This window comes from Athene noctua, chromosome 14 (genome assembly GCF_965140245.1).
Source record: "Athene noctua chromosome 14, bAthNoc1.hap1.1, whole genome shotgun sequence".
Taxonomy (NCBI): domain Eukaryota; kingdom Metazoa; phylum Chordata; class Aves; order Strigiformes; family Strigidae; genus Athene; species Athene noctua.
The window spans coordinates 9,531,099-9,556,297 of NC_134050.1; the positions used below are offsets into that span (position 1 = coordinate 9,531,099).

General features: G+C 38.0%; 1 protein-coding gene across 4 annotated transcripts in view; it reads right to left on the bottom strand.

The window, feature by feature from the left end:
• The window catches only part of SHANK2 (SH3 and multiple ankyrin repeat domains 2), a 362,639-nt gene that overhangs the window by 239,693 nt on the left and 97,747 nt on the right, over positions 1-25,199 (bottom strand). For 2 of the 4 annotated variants that reach the window (XM_074918531.1, XM_074918534.1), the window contains exon 13: positions 15,072-15,122. The exons of the other annotated variants lie outside the window; for them this stretch is intronic. In XM_074918531.1, coding sequence (XP_074774632.1) covers positions 15,072-15,122 — 51 coding nt within the window. The remainder of the gene's footprint in view (positions 1-15,071; positions 15,123-25,199) is intronic. 4 annotated transcript variants of the gene reach the window in all.

The following is a 25,199-nucleotide window of genomic DNA, read 5'->3' on the forward strand; positions in this document are numbered from 1 at the left end:
GTATCCTGCTACAATGAGAAAGCAACTTAACCAAATAAAAACCTGTATTTTTTGTAGTTCTGTTTCTGCAGAGTATTCTCCCTCAGCTGGAGGTAGGAAATGGGAAGGCCAGCTCTGCCAGGGGTTTCTTGAGGTTCTATACTCCCGGAGCACCCATAGCCCCTCATTTCTATCACGCATGTTTGGGTTGAAAGTAACATGAACCTTACTCTAAATAGTAAAAATAACTACAATAAATATTTGTATCTATAGCCTAAACATTTGGGCACCCAGGTAACAAATAGTTTTCTCTGCTGGTTGTGAAGAGAAGGAAAAAGAAAACCTTTAAAGAAGTAAATAGGTATTGTAAATCCGTGCAAAAAAAGGCAATGGGTGATTTGCAGTAGACAAAACATGAAACTAGTTTATTGTTTTCTTTAAATATGGACAGGGCTGATTTTAAGGTCTGTTTTCCTCAGCAAGTAGAACTCATCCAGAATTGTTCATCTTTATACAGCAGCAGACTGTTAGTAACCAGCTACTTAGTGTCATTGAAGCAAGAGATTAACAATTTATACAGTATCTGGATAGAAAGATCTATTTACCTCAGACTATCAGCTTGAACTGAAAGCATTCAAGTGTGAACCCCTGAAGCAGCATTCTTTCACCTCCAACAATAAGATAGAAAATACGAATCAAATATAATTATATCCCACTACAAATTCTTGTGCTCTTTAAACAAGCTGGTGAAAGGACGGTACAATTTTCTCCACTAATAATACACTGGGAAATCTAGTCCTGATGTGGCTCCACTCAGAAGCACTGAATTACATAACAAATTAATTTCCTTCTTTGCCTTATGTATATATTGAGTTGGGAAAAATATCATTTAACATCAGGGGGCTGTGCATATCCCAACCCACACAGTTTATACTGAAAAAAAAAAAAAAAAAAAAAAAAAAAAGGCAGTGTCATTCAGAGAGAGAAGAATTTCATGGCTGGTAGCTCCTGCAAACAATGATGCCTGATTCTTCTCTTAATGTCTGACACTGATGGGCCTTGGATGCAGGATACAAATTTGTGGGTTATAGTCTGATGTTGCAGAGGAGAACAAAGACAAATGAAACTACACAGAGAAAAACAAATGTACTAATATTGGATTGCATGCTGTTTCTGTGTTCTGGTGTTGTACAGAAAACAATCTAATTTTGCCTTTTTGTAACTTTCCTCCTACCAAAAGCTCACAACGAATTCCTTAAATCATTATGTTGTTCCAGGCATTATTCAGTGATTTGATTTCACTGCTTTAATCTAAGTGTGAACCTCTTTAGTAAATAGTGGGACAAAGCATCTGTGCTTCCAAAAGTGTTGGTGGATCATGTCAGTTTTATTTAGAATAACACCATTTTCATAACTGAAAAGTGTATATTGCTCTCAATGGGGGGAAAAAAAAAAAAGAAAGATTGGACTTCTCATAGAAGCTACAAAATATATAGCTAGCCAAAGTGGTCAAACAGTGTGCCAGAGGCACTTGCACTATGCTAGTACGATTTATACAGACAAGTGGGGGGCATTGGCTAAATTTATTTGTACTATTTTAAGTGTCAGTCAGTTGGATCCAATTCTCCAGGCTTCTTATCTTTCAGCACTGTTTCCCCAACACACCAGATATGAAATACATCCACTCTGCTCTGACAACATTTTACAGTACCTGTGCAGAAGTCTAAATGATAACACAAGGTGCATAAGGATGAAGTACACCTACTGTGAATGCCAGCTTTATAACCCACCTCCGGCTCCAAGCGTCTCTCAAACACAGTTACTCCTGATTTACTGCAGGGCAAATGACAGGAAAAACCAAGCCATGACGATAAAGTTCATGCATGAGTGGGAGTTAGCCCAAGGCAGGAATTCTAAGAAAACAGCAAAGAAACAGATCTACAATATCTTCTTTCAGCTCCAGCTCCTCCCTCTTCTTCAACTCTCAAAGCTTGGTGTCTTTCACTGCTATTTTTCAATCTCATTTTCCCTTCTTGTCATGGCTACAGTTGCCTTTTACTGTTTCCATCACCAGTTCACTAAGCATAATCCTCCTGCCACCCAGAGCCAACGGGAAAGAAATGGCATGTAAGGGTGCATCAGGAGAGATAATTTCTAGAAGATACCACATCATGGCAAGGTTATATAAAATTAGCAACAAAGACAAATGGATAAGGATAGAATGGGGAGGCAAGAAAACAGTATATGAGACAGCTTAACTGAAAGAGGAAGATTTGTATGAGGTCATAACACATAAATGTCTGACAACAGTGGAAAAAGTCACCCAGTCCTCATATGCTGAAGTTTAATTGTGAAGAGAGAAGGGAACAACCAAGCAGTTAATATGAGATCACTGATACAGTAACCACATATTAACTATTTTTAAAACCTTATTGCACTTCGAGGGTAATATTTTCATTGAGAAAAGAATACAGTATTTACTGCAGAGACACAGATGGGCTTGACCTGTCAGCAAAGGAACTACAGAACTTTGAAAGCTTTTCACTCTACTGGTTGGCTTCCCACAGGTGCACACTAGTTCATGATGTATTTAATGAAAAAAACTTGCATTACCACTTTCATTCTTATTTTACAATAGAGCAGCAAAAAGAGCCCGTTTTTATGCAGGCAGAAGTATTACCAACAAAAACTAAGTGCCAAAAGAACTAAATTGTTGACTCTGCAGCCTCCCTGAAGCCCGTGAATCTGCAAATAGTGAGAGGAGAATTTAAGGAGAAAATACTGTTGGGGATCATGAGTGCAGAAGAAGCCAGTGAGACCTCCATATGCCACAGACTTGCATAACAATCTAGAAAATCTAGAAATTACAAAGCCTTTACACGATTGTAGATGTAGCTTCTCAAAGGTGAGGTTGGTGAGAAACACCATTACGGCACGTTATCCTCTGCACACTTTTTTCCCCTCTTATCTAGTATAAGCGATCTTCAGGAATTCCTCATTTGCTCTTACTCTCATCATCTCAATTGAAAAGTGGACCTAAGCACTGTGAGCACCAAGTCATACTTACACTTTTGAGACAATGCATATTTGGGTTACCTGAGTAGAGAGTCTCTACTGCAAATTTCCAATTGTCTTTTATGCTACAGATAGTAGATCTGCAATACAACCATTCAACCCCCAAAATATCTTCTCTTCTAAATAGAGCAAGCTCTATCTAAAGTCCTGTCATCAAGCAGGATCTTTAAAAGATAAAACCCAATAATTTAAGCTGATAATTGTCTCACTATCCTTAGTTCCATTTAGACATTTGGTGTTAAAAAGAAACTAAAACATTGCTGACTTATTCATTAAAATAACAGCATTTTAAATTATATTAGTAGCCTACATTTCTTCATCTCAGAAATAACTGTTAATGAATCATGCTGGTATAAATAAGAAAGGATAAAAAAAGAATGTATCCGCTGTAACAGGGGGTTATCTTTGTACAAATATGTAGGTGTTTGCAGCATTTGTAATGTTCTCAGTGGTTAATCCCATTGAAAAAGGAAGGCTTGCTCACTGAAGAGATTTTGAGGTGGATTAAAAACTAAAGTCCTGTTAGCAGTACTATGCTACTTCTGGTTCAAGACATTATCACTTGCTTTTTACAGTGGCTGAAAATGTTGAGGCAAGACTTTCTTTTCCCCCCATTGTAGCCTACAGGTTAAGTTTTGAGGTGGCGCACTGACAGCTGAGTTTAGATTTTATGTAACAAGAATATGAAAAAGGACTCTTGTTTATATAGGTTAGTAAGTCAGTGCAGGTAAATAAGATCAACTGAAAGAATAAAGAAGGTGCAAGCTTAAAACCCATTATCAAAAAGTAATCTTATGTACATGTAATTTCAGAAATATTACCATTTATTCTTAGGTTTCTGGCAGCAGTGGTAGATACAGCTACATGATATTCATTAATTCAGCGGAAAATGCATGGCTGACATCCAAGACATTACTATGAAAATAGAAGTGTTCTGGATATTATTTGGCAGTCACACCCACAGACATCATGAGTACTACAATAAAATTTGACTTCTGTGTTCAAGTTTCAAAATAACTCTGTTTTCTTCCGGACAAGAAGCGATGGAAATAAGGCTAGTAGAAAATGGCAATGCACATCCCTAAAAAACAATGAGATCAGTGAAAGGAGAGTAATTGTATAAATAAGCAAATTGCATATGTTGTTCTCTACTGAGTCATGCCATTCAGGTGCAGATTCTTGATGTTTCAGAATAATTGCAGACTCTGTGTTTAGGAGAGGAATTATTCTCATGTTGGTATTACCTGTACACATGTGTAACTACTGTATGTGCCCACCAGCACCTTCATTAGAGGAAGGATTATTTGGGATTAACCACGTAGGATCTAGCCTGTCATTGTCTACAGAAGTACATCTAAACTAAGCTATGATGAGTGTACTCATATATTCAAGGGCATAGCTTCCCATATGAGAATAAGTAATAAACAGTACATCTTTGTAAGAAAAAAAGTGCACGAAAAATACACTACTTATCAACAGAAAAGAGTACCTAAGACAGAACAGATAAAACAGGGTAACAAAAAATAGCTATTTCAGTTATTACTTTAGGAAGCTTCAGTTGAGAAGCAAATTCAGATTACTTCCGATATTTTTGGGTTTATTTATGTTTGTAACAGAGACCTAAAATGCAGGAAAGGTCCAGCCCTCGGCTCCGCCAGTGGAGGACACCAGACACAGTTTCACCTGGAACTTGTGGTGCAGCAATCCTGCCAGCAGCCCCCAGCAGCTTTGGGTTCTGAGGAACCACTGCTTCTAGACAACATACAGGTGACCACAGTCCCCAGGACATCTCTATTGCAATGGGGAACAGAAACAGTCAAAGGTTATTCACACCCTCCCATGCTGTGTTCCCAGTGGAGGACAGGAAAGTCAAAGACCACTCTGTCAGCTGGCCAATGTCTGGTGGAAGGGTGGCAAAACAGAACAGGAATAAATGGAAAATTATGAAGTTTAGAAAAATTTTACAGAATCACTGAAAGAGTGTATGTTCCATAAAGTCTTAATATATTTTTCCTGGTTGAGAATTTGGCAAGAAATTTAGAAATGACTCACCCTAAATTCCCCTGGCTAGGACCATGCTTTCCTTTATGGTGGGAAGCTGCAAGGAACATCAGAAGAATTATCAGCAGAAAAGCAGGCGGAGAAATAAATGGGACTCACAGGACACAAGTGAGGTAAAGAAGAAAATACAGTGAAATTCCAGTGATTCCCAGTGAATCTGGGAGATGTAATCTGAAAGAGATTTTCAGTGGAGAAAATGAAGATGGATTACTGCTTTAAGATGCTTAGGAATCACAGTACACAAGGACTCATGGAAGTGTATGTCATGTAGTATATAAACAAGAAAGCAGTGTACATTTGGATGCTGCACGTTGCATGAAGGATTAAGGTGCAATTCCTACAGCCTCTTCACAAATCTTATTCTGTTTCTGAATACCAGACACCAGTTTAGCATAAAGATTTATGAAACCATATAGTAACTGAAAGCAATACAGTAAATAATTAAGATGCAGGAATGACTAGTTAGTGATTTAAATTTATGTAGGAAAGACTACAAAAAGTAAATACTCTGAGCAAGCTCCCACACCATTCACAGAGTCACGGAGTTTTGACACTGGAAGAGACAGGTTGTTAAGTAATGAAGAAGCAGAAAGACACAGCTGCTTAAATCCTAGTCCAAGTAAAGGTGGTGTATCTTTTGCTGTGGACTCTAACGGGACCAGAATTTCAGTCAAGAAATAAAGGAATATTTGAATAATGCAAGATAGAGGAATGTTACAGAACAACAGAAGTGGATCTATGCAGGATAACCAGAAGAATAGAACAGTGTAAAAGCATAGAAGGTATTCAAAAGTATTTCTCCTCTCTCCCTATTATTCCTTTGAACAATCATGGACTTTTCTAAGCACATAACTGGGAAGAGCAGAGAAGGTGCAGCCCTGGTTCACAACAGCCAGATCAGCTGAAGGCAGGTAGCTCTCCACAGCCCGTCACGATCCCATTTCAATCTGAAAGCTGTACCGAGCAGTGCAGCTTACCCCCACCTCTATTCTAGTGCAACCGAGACTTAGTAAAATAAATTAAGAAAACCAATTTGTTGCTTTTCCCATCATGGGAGTGGAATAATCTGTGGAGCAAAAGTGAAAAATTTCACAACTGGAGACAGAAATCCCTGTGAATTGTACTCTCCAGAGTAGAACTCCAACAAAAGAACAACCCAATAAGCCTTCAATTTCATTACCCAAATATTGTCAATATTTCAATAGATGAAGTTCAAAATACTAACTAGGAAACTCATTTTTAACTATTGCTACACTGGTATTGCTACACTGGTCCATTATCTAAAAGGACAGGGTTTTCTTTTTTTTTTTTTTAGCTTAGTACTTTTTTCTTAGTCCTCTTTTCAGCTTACATGATCAAGAAGCTTAGCATTTAAAGTTTGTCAGGTTTTCTAGAAAAGACTCTATGAGAATTCCTGATCATTAACTGACAGGAATGGATAGCCTTTTCTGAAAATACGTGGTAAATAACATCACAAACAAAATACAGATTCTGTCTCCTTATCATCACCTTACTCTGTTTCTATGTGGATTTTATTTTAGAATCTCACTAATTAAGCCTTACTGACTGATTTTAACTTTTATCTGTGTTCCTTAAAGGCCTCAACTGTCAGGGCTATTGTTGCTATGTACTATTATGGCTGGGAAAACCTTTGTCCATAAATTCAATTGATCTTTCTTATCTATCCTGTCACTCTCCTTTATAGGAAAAAGCCAGGGAAGGGGTGGGGAACAACTATCTCCTAACAAAAGTTCTAAGGATGGTCATTTTCTTGGGTTTTACAACATTACTATTTCATGTCTATCAATATTCTGGATTTTCAATGCCTACCTATTGCAGATGGTGCCTAGAGTCAGTGGCAGAACAAACCCCCCAACACACAACTGTTAATGCCAGGTGAGAAACATCTTCACTAACAGGGAGCGCTGTCAGGAAAAGACATGCAAACACAGAAAGGAGAAGGAGGAGAGAAAAACCCCAATGTCTAGAGACTGCATTAGCGGTGATGAATAGACCCTATAAGCACATAAAGGTACTCTAAGAATGGGCAGTTCTGGCTGGCAGAAAACAACATTGCAGCTCCAGAAAAGCCTGCAATGAATGAACTGGAGTAAGGAGAACTGTGAAAGATGACTGAAGTTGTTGAACAGGAATCTAAGGATTCCTATACGGCACAATTTAGGGAACAGCATGAAAAAATACAGAAAATGAGATAGTAAATTGAAACAAAGCAGAAATGTAATACTAATGGCAAGAATCACAGATGGATATTTCTAAGTAAACGGAGGTAGAAGCATGCACTAAGGACAGAAATCATGACCACTCTCAATGGCAAATGCTCTCTCCCAATGGTCTGTTGATTTTTGTAACTTCTCAAAACACAGCACATTCAGGGAAAGTTTTTAAATAGCAGAATATGTGCTAGAATTTGGGAGGATACAAGAATGCTAATCATATTGCCAGATCATATTCTTAATAGCTATTCGTGCCAAAAGTGGGACGATCTAAAGCAGCAATTTCTGCATGCATTCATGCAAGCCACATACACCTAGTAGGACCTTCAAGCATGATCACAGCAGAAATTTCTTTGGAGCACCACGACCTCTAAGGTCCTCAAGCTTGTTAGGGGAATAAAGTTATGAGAGGAATGAAAACAAATACTATAAACCAACTTTTTGTTTCACTGAAGATCAGACCAATTTGTCTCAAGCACTAGGAAGGAGCTCACTCATTACTAATCTATGGCCATTAAAAATTAGTGTTCATAATAAGCTAAGAAGGACATTAAAATATTTTTTTAAAAAAGAGTACAAGTGCTAAGTAATTCACGTAAGTAACATAAGCACTTGAGTGCTGAGCACGGAGCAAAATCCAGCAAGTACTATTGGACTTGGGCAATTCTGCAGCGTATTCCCAGACCTAAGAGCAAAAGGGAACACAGTTCACACGTGATTGTTGAAGAGTCAGGAGGATCTGGCAAGGCAAGCATTATGCTAGAGCTAACAAGTCATTCTTTACTCAAAGTATTCCATGCAGATCCACCTGAGAACTCTACACAGTTTCTGGATATGCCAGCTTGTCATTCCTCTGCATAGTAAAAGGTCACTGCAAATGCTGCTAAGGGAGGGTAGATTTACCACTGAGCATATTTTCTAGGTCCATTTATTTGAATTCTGGAAGACATACTTCAGTGGGGCACAGGAATACAACCAGCTCAAAAAAATATCCTACAATGTACCTTTCTACACCATTAGGTATCAACTACCTGCAGAGATCTAGTGGTTTTACGCCCCTAGCCACATGGTGTTTAATCTTAAAGTAATTCGTTTTACCAGTCTCCACGCAAGTACACTTAGGGTGGCACTGTCACCCCTCCATATGGGGAAGATCAGGGGCTGTTAAAACCTGCTGTCTCATAGGAAATCACATGGAAAAAGAGAAAGAGAAAAGACAGAACCACAGCTCTTACACAGGCAGGATGGGGTAAGATAGCTAATTAGAAGGTTTGCGATGGATCATAACGTATTTCACGCAGCCAAACCACCCCCAGACAGCCCAGCTGCATTTGAGTCAGGAACTCTGGTCAGTTAAAGGATGATGCTGAGGGCTCTTTTAGAACTGGCACAGTAGCATTTCAAACACTGATATTTAAATGTTTGCCTCATTTAAAAATATCATTTAAGAGGGTCATTATTAAATTTATAGAATAACTTTCACTTATTGCTTGGATTTTTAACTACATTGCCATACAAAAAAAAAATCGTTAATTGTACTAGCTCATACCTTAAGAAATCATCATTCAGCATTCAAAAGGGCCGCACTTTTCTTCATAGGTATTTAAAAGCTAGCATGACTAAACAAATATGTTTCATTTGCACAGTATTCTAGGAGGACTGGAAAGAAAAAAACAATTAAATTGTACCCTACGGAAAAATACCTGTTCCTTTATTTTTCTTGAAAATACCTAGACCTACTAAGAAAAATATTTCAAAAATATATCACAGAAAAACAAAATTTTTTTGCCCATTCTGGTTTGAATATTCTAATTCTGTCCAGTAGCATGTATTTGTGAAAAGTCATCATTAGATAATTTTCTGTCCCATAGCAACCACTATGTTTTCTCAGGGAAATAAGGTATTTTTACATCCTTAGGCATTACCTTTCTCTGCATGGTTTCCTAAATGAAGCTCTTTGTAATCTAAGGCTAAGATCACAATTTACACTGGGTTTCGCAGAGATTTATAGCTATATATGTGGAAAATAAAACACTAGACATAGGCTTTTCGAATTGTTTGTATGTGTGAATGTGCATGTATACAACGAGAGCATGTAACATTTTATGTAAAAAGCCTGGATTTGTTAATAAAATACTGCTTATTTAAAGTAAGAGATTCAAGTTATTAGACACATTTACATTATTAAACTATTATCTGAAAGAGAGCAATGGGAAGAAGAGAAAGGTAACATTTCAATGATCTGAACATACAATGATAATTTAGATCTGAATTTGCTCAGTCATAAGGAAGTAAGTAAGACACCAGAGGCTATAAGCTGCTTGAGAGGATCTTCCTGTAACTGTCACAGCTCACAATTTCATGGTAATCCGAAAACTTCAGGGCTGCTGGCCAGAGCTACCAGTTCTGAAATGAAGGTTCTCAGTTCTTTACAAAAGGTCTCTGTGGAGCTGGCTTTTTCTTAAAAGGTTTTTTTAATAAGTAAATCACATTAAAGTGACTATACCTATTTTAAATAATTTACTGATGCTATTTTATTGTGCAAGTCACTCCTGAAATTCCCTACAGGCATCACACAGAAGCAAATGTGAAAAGAGAAGTACACAGTGTAGTATTACGCCAACAAAATAATGGCAAAAAGGCCACGGAAGCAGACCCTGTAGTACACTGTGACTTACTGTAATCATATGAGAGCATATCACCTCACTTCAAGCATAAAAGGACTATCATGAAAAAAGAATTTGAATTTTTTTTTTTTTTTTTAATTTGGCAAACCTATCATGTCTTTTTATGACAACAAAATGTTACTTATATCAATTTTGAACAATGAGAGGCACTGGAATGCGCAAAACTTTCCCAGGGGAAACTGAAAGTGCTTGAGATATGGAAGGCTAAACAGGATGCAGACACCCACACAAAATCCTGCCGGAAGATAGTAAGCTGGAAAAATAAGATTCAACTAGCTGTTGTACCACACCAGATCTTTAGCAAATCCAATTTCTCTGGATAAATTTTGAAAAATAAAACATCGAGGATGTTACAAAAGATGAAGCTTTGATTTTTCTTAACTGTTCATTGGGACTGCTGATTTAAGCAAAGATGAAATGTTTCCATTTCTATTTATTTTGGCTTTTGAAACCAAATATTGAAAGAAGATTAGTAGGAATCCATTTGTTCTCATTGTACAGTTTCAATTTTTTGTCATTGAGCTTTAATGTAACAAAAAGACATGATCTGCACAGTGTTTATTTCAATGATGATGCAATGTGATGGGTGCACTGCATAATGTCATACACTATCAAAAGATGTGTCCTGGTGTAACCTCCCTTACACATAGTGAGAAGCCTCTGCAAATACAGAAGACATTTAACAGCTTGGAAGCTGTTACTGGAAAGTTGTCACTTGCTTCAGTAACTCAGTGGGATTTGTGACTACCTAACCTTAGTGGTCCAAGCTGCTCCAATGCTGAGATATGAAACGATGCCTTCATTAGTTTCTGAAAGGCTCATCTTTCTTTTCTTAATTTATGAAGATTTTTGTCACATAAGCACAGTGAAAAGAACTCTACAAAATCGACTTAAGGCCAGTTCTGTGCTCCTTCATTTGGGGGCTGACTCAAAGCTGCACTAATTAAACCAGAGTTCCCCGACAGAACTTCTCACTCCATCAGCCAGGGACTCCTGGGTGATGGGAACAGTTCAGTCACACTTTTGCTCTCGCTGCACCTCCTGAAACAGGAGTCTGCTGGGCTTAGGGAAATGCTAAACCATCAGTTAAGTTGAACCTGGATTCATCAAAGCTGCTCAAGAGATATAAATTAGCAAAAGCAGGACCTGTAGCTTTGCCTTACTGGTTTCGTAACCCATTTGGGCATTTTTGTTTTCAATATTTCATATAAGTTCCAAAAATACTTTGTGTAAATTCCCCCTAAGTTGCACATTAATAGTTTTAAGAATTAGATCAGCTCTCAGTGCCTTTTTTATAGATATAAGGTGATTGCCCCATACTGTGTGTTTATGAACATTTTATCAGGTAAAGATAGAGCAGAATTAGGAACCCATGAGATTTTAATTCCTTGTTAAGGAAGTGTCACGGCAGACTCTGACAAGAACAGAAAATGTCATAAAACTACGCAGAACTAAGCAGTCCTCAAGATAACTTCCAAGTTATAATAAAAACAGAACATAGTACATCTATACATTTCATCACAAAGGCTGTAACCATGGTAGAAAATGCAACACAATTTGATTCTGACAACCTGCAATCCTACTTATACCATAGTTTGAATAAAAATTTTAAGAAATCTCCAAAGTCACTACATTATAACTTTAAACCAAGAAAAACAAAACCTAATGAAACTGCACTGAAAACTTCCTATATTTTAGCTAAGGCTGAGGGGAAAGACGTAAAACATTCAGACCACCGCGTTGGCTGAACTAACAAAAAAATGCACTTGAACAGCTACCTGACCAGAGAAGAGTAATAAGGGGAACTATGAGCAAATGGTGGTATGAGATTGGAGACTCACCATCAAGTCCCCAGGCACAGATAACAACTTGCTATGTTGGAGAAAAAGCAGAGTAGCCACTGCACAATATTTCAGAGGTTCACCAAACTGAAATATTTTCACGAAAATGTTGACTTCACTGATACTGAACTCTTCTCCAAAACCAGAAAAGTGTTATTGGAAATTTCTAAATAGGTCTAAGTAGGTCACTGCTGGATAGGCAAGCTTAAAAGCTGTCAACCCTATCAATACTGCAGTTAACAGGCACTGCCAGTCTTCATAAATGCCAATCCTACAGAATCTATGTCCCATCAACTTAATGTGTAACTATACAGAGTAATTTTGGTTTTCCTTTCAGATATAACAGTGAAAACTGATAGTAATGAAATTTCTTCTAACTGAATGTCACTCACCAGGAATTTAACTGACTTATCTTCAAACTTTCTCCACCATAGAAAGGGAAAGTCTACTATAATACAAAGACTATCCCATATGACTTACTCCTCCAAAACGCTTGTTTTCTTAAATACTTGCACAGTGCAATCTGAATTGTGTCTTACACTCAGGATGGAAAAAGTATTGGTTAATTCATCCCTACTGATTTTAAAAGAAGTTAATTTGAGTTTTAGTGAACTGTGAATGTGGCTTTTGTTGCTCCAGCATGTACTTCAGTTCTGAAAATACTTCCATTGATCCAGGATCAAACTATTAGCCACACTCATTTCTGAAACTCAAATCCACAAAGAGATAAAGTACAGTGGAAGTGGCAGAAGAGTACAAGCATACACCTAAAATCACAATAAGGTATGTTTAACATTTCCTTTATACTTCTGACAATCACAGAATCATAGAATGGTTTGGGTTGGAAGGGACCTTAAAATCATCTAGTTCCAACTCCCTTGCCATGGGCAGAGACACCTTCACTATATCACTGAAAAATCTAAGATTTGTTGTTCTTTTGTTAAATTATTTGAAGCTTTTTATTTCAAGCTTTGAGAATTTAATTATTGTAAAATGGTTTCTGTCTCCCACCGCACCATAAAAAATGGATACGCGTAAACCCAGATGTATGTCCACAGAAAGTAGGCTTGCTGTAGGTATACAACAAGAACTCTTTATGTAAGCTTTCCTCATCTAAACTGTTCTTGATAAACATTTTACATGCATAAACAGGATAAACTTGAGCTCATATATTCTACAACCATTCTCCTATTTTGAATAGTCCTTGGAATTCTGCATGGACACATGTGCTTGGAATTCATGCAGACACAAATCTCAGGGCAGCATCAAGATCATTGTCTCAATGAAATTACAAAGTTAGAATGTTTAAAAGGAGCTCTGTGCCCAAATTCTGTTGGCCTTGAATAAAAATTAAGCATCTATTTTCTTAATACTGAAAAAAATTCCAGCCTACATTGTTCGATGAAATTTGGAGTCTTCCTATTAACAAATGAATTGTAAACTACCTTAAAATACTAATATACTAACAAAGTAACATATCAGCATACATTAAGCAATTCTCTTAAAAGAACCTGTAAAAAAAACACCTAACTATCTGTAATCAGAGAAATATTTATACATAATTAGCATCCTATTTATTACACATGAAAAATTTTTAAATCAATGTGTTTTAAGGTTTCCACAAAAACGACAGTGCATCAAAATTAAATGGATGATGCTTTATAGTGGATGGAAGACAGGTACACTGAGAAGTATTCATGGGGAACTACCCCACTTATTGCAATATACATCTTATTCTGTAGTTATATAGTTAAAAAAAAATCTTAATGCACATTAGTCTCTCTTTTGATCTATTGTTCTGGCAGCTTACATTTTTAAATTGCTAATTTGGTCCATACCATAATCCATTTATTTTTTATGCAGAAGTTTTCCAACCAAAGCTGTCCTTTTTCTGCTGCATATTTGCTGGCTTTCCCAGGGAAAAGGTGGGTAGGAACATGCAGAGTGGACTATCTGTATACAGAATCCTTGCTGAAATGTCATCCATGAGAAAACTCTGAGATGAGGTGCAGAACTGCATTATTTTTAATAATAATATTGAGTACTCCTTAGAGTAACACCACTCTTAAAATAAATTTCTTATTCCAAACATTTTCCCACATTTACAATTGTTTAAATTCCATAAACAAGTTTTCACTGGTCTTCATATAGAAGGTTGCCCAAATTAAGTAAAGCCTTTTACATCAGTTCCAGAATGAGTTAGGCTTTGTTAATGAAGTATTACATTTCTGTCGTACAGATATGTAAGTGATGTAAAAATTGCTGTCAATAGCACCTCGAAGCAAAGGCTGTGTTTTGCCTGCCTTGCTGCTAATCATTGTCTCTCTTCATTATGATACTCCTTCTCCTGTGAACAAAGGCAGAAGAAATTAAGCTCTGCAAGGCTGCTTGGCAGTGTCTGCACTGGCCCATGAAATCGCATTGTTGCTGTTAAGAGTACGTCAGACTCTTGAAAGATCGAGCCCAGCTCTAGCCCTTGTGGCAGGTGTCCTCTACGGCGCATCCTGCCACCCTCCTCCCCGAAGGGCTCCGGTCGGGATGCTCAGGCCAGGATCCACCTGAGCACACTGCAGCTCCCTCCTGGCCTGTGCAGCCATGGGAAACGCAGCAGAGGAGCAAAGGGGAGAAAGGGACTGGTGTATGCCTGGGTCCCGCTGGGACACGGAGCTGAGAAGTGCCAAGAGAGTTCATCTGAATATAGTTCAACTGCACTCCCTTTCCATGGCAAGCCAAACATCTTAAGAAAATACATCCCCCTAGCATTTTGGTTGGTATACTGACTGGGATAATACACCATTTAATCACTACTTTAGATATATGATTTCATATATATGCACAGCATAAAACATACTAAGAAGGGATCATTCTATTAGTCACAATGAATAGCATCTTACACTAAAAACACTTTATTCAATCCATCTTTTCAATGTTCTGAGGCCCAAATGCAAAGTTCAGAGTCATCTGGAATCCCAAATCTTTAAAAGACCCTCTTCATCCACCACCAACTTTAACATGCTCAAGGCAACAGAATATGGGTCTGTGAAGCCCTTCCTTATGGTAAAGCTCTTAAAATACCACTGTGTTTCACTAATTTTCCTTCTCACTAATTTTCCTTCACTGGGAATAAAAGCACCAAAATCAGACCTTTCTACTATTGCCCCCAAACAGAAAAATTACCATGGATTAACCCTTACCTGCCAGCAACAGATTCCAGGGACTTCTACTTGGATATGGGAAGCAGGAACCTTTAAGAAGGGCAAGGAACGAAGGCAACAGCAAAAAAAAGTTAGGCATCAGAATTTGATTTTAAGGGGAAAAATTGAAAGCAGAGGTTTATGTAAGCGAAGCTCTTCTGATGGCATGATTGAAAATGGAAAGGTGGACAAAATAAACATTTAGAGGAGATGAGGAAGCAAACTTTAGTTTCACTTAATAGTTTGTCCTACTCTGCTGTCCCTGCCACTTTGCACATAAAATGAGGAAATGAAACTGAAGGGAAAGAAGAATGTTAAACATGATTAAGGATGGCAGAGGAAGGTGACACACGGCTTGGACGACTGGAATATCTTAGCGATACACCTAAAACAATGAGAAAGATTGTTTAACTGCAGGGTTTGGAATGACACATGTCAAAGTCAGGGACCACACTCTGCAGTGGTATACAGGACACCAACAACACCCCCCTCTTTGCCTCCGTAGCACTGCAATCGCAGAATCACCATCATAAAAAGATCACTTTTCTTTCTGGAAAATGTATTTTCAGAGCATGTTTTATAATTATTTCAAACTTAAAACACATCTTCTCAAAATATTTTTTTCTCTTTCCTATTATTCTTTGGTTATATTTTGAGAATTCATATTGTACAACCTGATAGTAGCAAAAATGAGCCCTTCTAAGACTGTATATTTCTGCCAAATATTTTCTCTGCAATTTTCAACATCTCTACATCAAAAAAAGTCCACAAAATACTCATATGACTGTTTTTGAATATTTATGGAATTCTGTTATCATAACTACTAAACTATATCTGCTTTTTAAACATTTATACAACTCTATGTCTTGTTTACTATATAACCTCTACAATTTCACACGCTTTCAATCTTTTAACTTATGAAATGTCAGACTAAGTTTAGCTTAAAAGCATTATTTTACAATATACTTATCTACAGTTCACGTCTGGATGTCTGTAAATTCAAGGGATATTGTTACATTTGGGGAATCTGGAAGAGCTGTATTTTATAAGACTGGTTTTGTTCAGTATTATGATTCTGTATTTTAGAAAGTGCTTTCTAACCACAGTCCCACAGGACTCTCATATAAAACAACACTTTCCACAGTATTTGATATGTCAGATACATCCCTGGAAATTTTCACATTTCATATTGGACTACTCCAATTAAATATTTTGTTTAGAATGGCCCATGACATAAGTCTCAGAGTGTTGATGGTTTAGGACTCAAATTATGACCTTGAATAGATAATTATAAGCCTAACTACAAGCAAACAAGAACAATGGTTGTGCTTTAATTTTCTAGCATTCTGGAATGTAAAAAGGTATTTTCTATTAAGCTGAAAAAGGAGAAAAGATCTGCCTACCCCTGGGACTGAAACAAGTGTACCTTAAGATTCTCAAATGCCCCTTAGTAAATGAATAAGGGAAAACTTTGAAGAGCTTTAAGGGTTGTTTTATTATAGCATTCAATATGTTTAGATCTACCTATATGAAACATTGCACATATTATACACAAGAATTTCATGAATCTGTCTGTGCCTCAAGGTTGCTTTTGCAGGAAAGGATATTCCAGTTATACCTTTGGGACACAATAAGGAGTGAGGAGGAGATACAAGGAGGAATCAGTGTTCTAAGTCAGTAAAACAAATTAACCTTCATGGCAGAAAAAAAAAAAAAAACAAACCTACAACCTGTTCCTGATAGTTTTCAGGAAGCTCAGGCAGCAGGTACATCAATGCCACACTGAAATCTCAAAGGGGAGTCCCAAGGAAAATAAGCTTGTGACAGAAAATTGGCAACTGACTTTTTCATTCTAATAACAGATATTCAAACGGAAAAGAAGAGAAAAAGCAAACATTGCCAATATTTTGGCATTTGTAGGAGTCATCCAAAAAAAGCATATCTAGGTTCTCTACAGCTTTAACCTGAGAAAAAAATGCACATTAATGCTGCAAAGGAGCTGACACTTTTCATCTGCAGCCCACTCAGCCAAGGAACATCCACTTATATACCCTCATGCATTATTCACCAGGAAAACTGAAACAATCTACCAGTGGTTAAGTAGCTCAAATGCAAATCAAGGGAAAGCAGTTAAGAACGAGGATCATTCACAACTCCTGACACTCCTCCACACTGCAAGCCCGGAGACTCCTGTATAGGAACCGCACAAATCGTTACAACCCCAGTCCCAGTGGCTGCAGGTGCTTGGTGCAACTGAGCCTGCAAATTAGCCTGTTTCTGTAGTGATGGCAAAATCACAGAATCATAGAACTTTTCTGTTGGCAGAGACCTTAAAGATCATCTAGTTCCAACCCCCTGCCATGTGCAGGGACACCTTCCACTAGCCCAGGTTGCCCAAAGCCCCGTCCAGCCTGGCCTTGAACCCTTCCAGGGAGGGGGCAGCCACAGCTTCTCTGGGCAACCTGTGCCAGGGCCTCACCCCCCTCACAGGGAAGAATTTCTTCCTTAGATCTCATCTAAATCTCCCCTCTTTCAGTTTAAAACTGTTACCCCCTCATCCTATCCCTATGCTCCCTGATCAAGAGTCCCTCCCCCCTTTCCTGAGCCCCTTTCAGTCCTGGGAGGCCTCTCTAAGGTCTCCCCGGAGCCTTCTCTTCTCCAGCTGAACCCCCCCACCTCTCTCAGCCTGTCCTCACAGGGAGGTGCTCCAGCCCCCCCGAGCATCTTCGTGTTCTCCTCTGGCCCCGCTCGAGCAGGTCCGTGTCCTTCTGATGTTGGTGCCCCCAGAGCTGGACCCAGCACTGCAGGGGGGTCTCATGAGAGCGGAGCAGAGGGAAAGAATCCCCCCCCTTGCCCTGCTGCCCACCCTGCTGTGGGTGCAGCCCAGCACAGGGGTGGCTTTCTGGGCTGCCAGCACATGTTGCTGGCTCACAGGCAGTTTTCCATCCACCAGTACCCCCAAATCTTTCTCCTTGGGGCTGCTCTCCAGCCACTCCTCGCCCAGCCTGTGTTTGTGCTTGGGATTGCTCCAACCAATGGGTAGGACCTTGCTCTTGGCCTTGTTGAACTCCATGAGGTTCACACGGTCCCACCTCTTCAACCTGTCCAGGTCCCTCTGGATGGCACATCCCTTCCCTCCAGCCTGTCGACTGCACCACACAGCTCAGTGTTGTTGGCAAACTTGCTCAGGGTGCACTCAATTCCACTGTCCATGTCGCCAACAAAGATGTCAAACAGCACCGGTCCCAGCACCAACCCTGAGGAATGACACTTGGTCACTGCTCTCCACTTGGACATCCAGCCGCTGAACCACAACTCTTGAGTGCAACCATCCAGCCAATTCCTTATCCACTGAGTGGTCTATCCATCAAATCCATGTCTCTCCAATTTAGAGACAAAGGTGTCATGTGGGGCAGAGTCAAAAGCTTTGCACAAGTCCAGGTAGATGACATCAGCTGCTCTTCCCTTATCCATCAGTGCTGTAACCCCGTTGTAGGTGGCCACCAAATTCGTTAGACACAATTTGTCCTTAGTGAAGCCATGTTGGCTGTCACCAATCACCTCCTTATTTTCCATGCCCTAGTATAGTTTTCAGGAGGAAAAAACACTGACCTGTGCCCATGCTTTGAAAAGGAACTTGCTTTATTTGTATTCAAGTAGATTTTCACTCCCTGTCAACAAAGGTGGGTTCTTTGGCACATACTTGAGAATTTTTTAATTATTAAAAGCCTATGTTTACTGTAGCACTGATCACAATTATATTCATTCTGTATCCAACTATGAAACTTCAGACACACAGTAGTCAAACACAGAAACAAATTTAAAGTTACCTAAAGAATTTTTCCAATGATGGAAGAAGTTATTGCTGTCACCACCTTCATTTTCAATAATAAGATTCAACGGGAATCACCTTAGACCATGATTTACAACAATTATCATGTTATCTTTAGTAGTATACAACAGTAAACATTAAGATCACAAACAATAAATTACTTTTTAAATCAGTGAGAAACTAAAAGCTCAGTTAGCCATTAAGAAGTTATACAACATTACTTACAAGCTAATGTGAACAGTAGAGGCATGCATAATTTGTGCAAGTTTATATAAATTACCCTGTACAAATTTTCTGTGAAATCTACATAAACCTTATGTTATGAAGTACTTCCATGCATCTGAATTTATTATCATCAGCTCATACTCAGGCAGTTGTAAACTCCATGCATTAATTTTCTTTATCAGAATTTAATAGCTTTAACTCTTCTGGTTTTAAGGACAATCATTATGCTGCTTGTATTTAGGCAATGCAATTTTTCCCTACATATTGTACACAGCAGGAGAGAGTTCAATTCAATGGACGCTGATGTTTATTTTTCAGAGAAGACATTTGCAAGAAAAAAAAAAAGCTAGATTTAATCAGTTATTTATTTCAACAGTGGGCTGAACCCAAAAATTCTGTTGGCAACCCTGACCTGATCTCATGAAATCACCAACTGACAAATTACAACAGAAAACATTCTTGTCATAACCGTGAAATTAAAAAGTATATAATAATGAAGAAAAAAATAAAATATGCCTCACTCTAGGTGGCAAAAAAATTCCATTAAGGTCATATATATTTGCAGTCCTGTCAGATATATATTTGACTGTCAGAAAGCCTAAAATAGGAAAAAAAAAAAAAAAAAATCCTAAATGTCAGATATTCCAGGTACAATGAGAAAAATATGCTGTCGACATAGATAATCAGACCAATAACCACTTCCACCTAGAATTCAAGATGAATTGATGAAAATTCAAGATGAATATTGTTTCAATAAGAATTTGGCTAGTATCTTGGCCAGTATCACACAATTTTTAAATGGTTGGAAAGACTACTGACATAAACCACTATATTAGCAGCTTATTTTCCTCTAATTTTATTTCCCTTCACAGATTTTCAGTAATATTTGCTTTTTTAGATCTGCCAGAGTAACATGTGGAGTGTGACAGCTACAGTGTATTGTAGTGATTGTGTAGTGGCAACACGCCACTTACTCAAGGGAAACAGGACCCCAAGACAGAGAGAATAGGGTTAGGTTCTCACTTGATGAAAATTGCAAAGACATTTTCAATGTTTATACAATACAGACCAAAACTCTACTTTCATGGTGCCTCCTTGAAGATTTTCATAGAGAGATCTATATTGTTCCCTAGGAAGACAAAGCACAAACACATCCTCAAAGAATGTTAACCTCCGATTCTCAGGATCCTATGTACTTGAAACACGATGTTTTCACTATAAAGTTATATTAAATTTTCCACAGACTGTTTGGAGTCATTTTGTTTGCCAAAAATAACCCCTAAATTTAAGATGAACTGAAATTTTTAAAAATCCACCACAATAAGTTATTTTATATCACTAGCACATTGCACACACATACTCAAGATCCTTAATTAAGCTGACTACTCATTTAGGTTGAATAATTGAGATCTCCTATGCTTCCATTGCTGATCCAAGATACAAAGAAGTAACATTCTAGAAAAAAAAGATTAAATATGTACCCAAATATTTTGTCAAATGCTTCAGAACTGGTATCTGTCTTCACATATAAACTATACTGAACTTATTCCAAATCCGTATGTGTTAAAAGATAAAATCTTGAGTATCATTAAACATAGAGATCTGATTCTGACTTCAAGCTTCTTTTGGGTCAGTGATAATTGTACCAGTTTTTCTATGTGTCTGCAGGAATTAAATTTAAAAAAGCTAGGCCCTAATAGTGTTAATTTACACATGTGTAAATCTTGACTGTTTGTTCAGTTTTATGCAATTTTTTGCAAAAAAATATTCTATCTAATGATAAAATAATTTTAACTACTGATCTGGATTTTATAGTTTTAAACACATCTATTCACATCCTGCCCCATCAGAAATAAGCAACCTATAAAATGTTATTTAACACAGAAATATGAAAGTTATTTAAAGAGGACACCCTGTAGCTTTTATGAGATTAATGTAAATGTAATGGCTCTATCACAAAACAGGAATGGTCAGAGTATATATGTGAATTGTCATGACTAAAACTCCTTTCTTGTAATTCTACATCTACAGATCTGTATAAGGAGGTTAAGTGATAGACCATGATAATGATCTTTAATGAGTCTATCTATGTACTAGCCTGACATCCCATGAAACAAATTCTGGACTTGAACATTTCACCTCTTTAAATAGCTCTCCTCACTGTAACAACTTAGTAAAATGCTAATCTTGGGTGATGAAGACTCAGATATGAGTTAAGTAACATAGCTTATTTTATCGCTGATGTTCACTGACGGTCAAATGACTCGATACTACACCAAGGCCACCCAACACCATCATGCTCTACTTACCCAACCCCTTACAGGCACCTCTCATATAGTAGGAGCTGACTTTGGTATTCACAAAGTCAATTTTTAGGAGTATTTACCAAGAAAAACAAAAAACACAACACAGAAAAATCTTGCCAAAGTTCTGAGACTTCTTTAACATGACATGATACTTGGCTGACTTTTCCTTATTGCCTGGAAGCAGTTCAACCAGAATAGAGAATTTAATCCTCCACAACATGTATTTTAATGACTCATTGTTTTCCTATTTCTTTCTGGTTTCCGCAAAGCTTAATGGACTTGAACATGATTATTAAAACACTGCAAACAAAAAAACCCCTTTACTTTTCTCAAAAAAAAAAAAGAAGTATATGACAAAAACAATTTAGCTGCAACCAGAACATTCTAAAATTAGAGTCCGTTGTGTTAAGGATGGTAACAAAGTGTCTAAACCATATGCTGGTGCAATCTATAAAAGCTGGATACAAAGCTTATGTCACTGTAACTTACTGTTTCAGAAACCAGAATCACTGCTATTGTACATGAACGTGGTATTAATCAAATAATTTTAGATTTTAATTTGCATATAGCACTGGATCAGTAAAATATTTGTCTGTCAGAAGTACTTAAGTTTTATCTTCGTATGTCAAGAACATGCCAGTTCGAAATACTACATATAACTAAATGGAGCATCTTTGGTTTTAAATAACTCTTGACTCTCAACTTACTCCATTTATTCACTTAGAAGATGCAAATCAGAAGAGAAGCAGGGTTTTTTAATATGTATAGATATTTTTCAGATTGCACAGTCCACCAGCTGCCAGAAAAAGACTTAATAGATTTTGTCTTTTTTTTTTTTTTTTCTCCAAGAGGAAACCCAAACACACCCTAAGATAAGGCCTAAATCCGTAATTATTTATGTGGATTTTATCCAGATTTACACTTATTTAATGCAGAACACAATTATCACTTGCATAACGGAGTTCAGACAGCAGTAAAACTTCCCCCATCAGCTGAACTATCTCCCTCATCAGCTAGCACAGAACAAACTGCAACTGTTTATTTAGACCCAGCCATGGGTGGAAAGCAGAAACACTTAACTGTTTTGCAAAGAGAAAAGTAGGCAGGGCACAGTAATTGCCGGGTACCAACAGCAGGCACAGTGCTCATTTCCAACCCGCAGGATGCTGGGCCACAGCGTTCAAGTGCCGTCCCCATCGTGACCAGGCATCGCCCTGTGCAGGGACCCTGCCCTCTGAACCACTGGCAATGCCCCAGACTTAGTAACAGGAGCTCCATTCTTTTAACTTTCAATTATTTGCAGCAAAGAGGCAGATCCTTGAAAAAGGGGGAACCCTAGACTATCTTTTGGATAGTTCCATAATTGGCTTTTACAAATAAGAAAATGAAAGTAATTAAATGAACAAATCCCAAATTCTGTTTGGGAATGTCATATTATTAAGTCCACCATACTATCCAAAAGTTCTTAGCAAGTACTACTCCCTTCAAATCTCTGGGCATGCCAAAAATTATGTTTAATTGCATAAAATTTCTGCCAGTAAATAACTTTTGAAATGTACTTCTAAGATAATAACCTTTACTCCACATAAGGATGAGAAGCACTGTTAATCCACAGGGATTCTGACTCAGCTAAATAATATTTTACTCAAATCCAAAAAAAAATCCTTCAGTGCAGGCATGTGGAGAGAAACCTCCATCAGCTTTGGAGGCAGACTGGCTCCAAACTTTAGCTTTTGTTAATAAAAGCGATAAAGAGGAAACCCTTCTCCATCCAACAATCATCAGTAAGCCTATGTTCTCCCACTACACACAACCAAGTTCACAATGAAAAAAACCAACAAAACAAGCAAAAAGATGACTGCATTATTTAACACAAGGAGGAAAACATAGTCCTGTGATAAAATTTCAAAGCACTTTCTATATTAGAAATCTAGCTAATGTAAATTTGCATTAATTTAGTTGAAATAAACAATGTCAACAATTAGTTCTTACATTTGTTGTGTCTCTTGGTTAACGTCACATGTAAGAATGTTCACCTGCTGCTTATGAAGATGTCTGAATAAACGTTGCTGAATGGGTCAAAAATAAAAAATACTCTGTCCTAAGTAGAGATTAGAAAGGAAGAATGGCAGGAGACTCCTGGGATCTCTTTTAGCTATTTTTAATACCTAAACTCCTAATAAAACGTCGCAGAACTTACAAAACATGGAAGTTCATTGATCCAATCTAAGACCAACAACATATTTTACAAGTGCTTGTAATTTATTTGTCCTGACATAATCTTTTCTTGGAGACAGGTTAAACTATTAATCCACTGCTATGATAAACCAAGGCCAGATCTGCCAGCAGTTGTGACACAGCGCTACATAAGACACCACGGTACTCGCTATAGCTGAAGCTCAAGTATCTCACATACCACTTGCAGAATTTACTGCCGTTCAATGCAACTGTTGCACATGCAGTGGCATGAGAAACAAAGAGAGTTTTAGCTTTGTATCAGTCAGGCTCTAAAAAGGTGCAGAAGATTATCCTGCATGTGGCTGAAATTCAGTCCTGCTCTCTTTTAGACAAAGGCAAAGAAAGTATTTTCCTTACGCTAATAATCTTACAGTTTCATACAAAATTGCTGAGGGAAAGGAAAAGTCAACACAGAAATCTTATCAACTTCTGCAGACACAGGAAAGGGTTGTATCTAACAAGGGAATAGAAGCTGAATAACCAAGGCAAAGAACTGGGAGAGCACAGAGCTACAATACAGAAAAGAAAAACTGGCACTGACGAAAGTGAACAAAAAATTAGGAAAGGTGACAACAAAGGAAAGAAAACAGGAAAGCGATCATGAATAAATGGAAATGTGATCTGAAACAGGCAAGAAGCAATCAGCTGAAAAAACTATAAAATCCCTTTTTGGGATGTAATTAGCAGTTAGACAAATCCAATAGAGGATATGAGTACTCGGTAGCGATGCCGAAGAAAAAGGTTCCTGTCTGTCCCAGCAAAGCACAAGCTGATTGTGTTTTACTGGGGCAGACAAATGAACTCATTCTTAACTGTTCCTCAAGCCAGACTGACCCTGTATCAACATGTTAGTACAGCACCAAGCTACACTAACAACCTTCTTGCTTGAAGGCTTTCTGATGGTAAACACTGCTCAAAGCAAAGCTTAGCTCTACACCTTTCAGTTTGTGGTCTCACAGTTGCTGCCTCTGAGCACACGCAGGAGGCTTCTGGGACTGCCTTTAAGACATAAGTACACCTGCAGTCCTGGTGCTGTAGAAAAAAGCACACACAACACTATGAAGCATAGAGAGCACTGTCTTAGGCACTCAGTTCCTGGTACTCAATCACAGTGTTGCACATGGATCAACCAGACAGAGTTTAGGGGACAAGAATGTCCAAAAGTCCAAAGGATCTATGGGGAGGACTGAAACAGTCTTTTGATTAACTTCATCTGTGGAACTGTTTCTTGCCTTACTGCTACACTGCAAGTCATCACAAATGGTTCTCTGCTATTTTTCTGGGTTTCTATCCTATGCATATCAACTGTATATCAGTTACTGCAGAAGATCCCAGTCCTTGCCCTTAGTGGCCAGGTCAGTGTCAGAGTCCCTGTGTTGCCTGGTGGCTTCTGCAAAAAGGAACAGTGAATCTCCTTTCCTCCCTCCAAGGTCCCTACATCCTACTCAGTTGTTAGTTTTTAAGAAAGTGCACCATGGGGTTTAAGCACACACTCCCAGTTGATTGTTGCTTTCTCTGGGGAGAAAG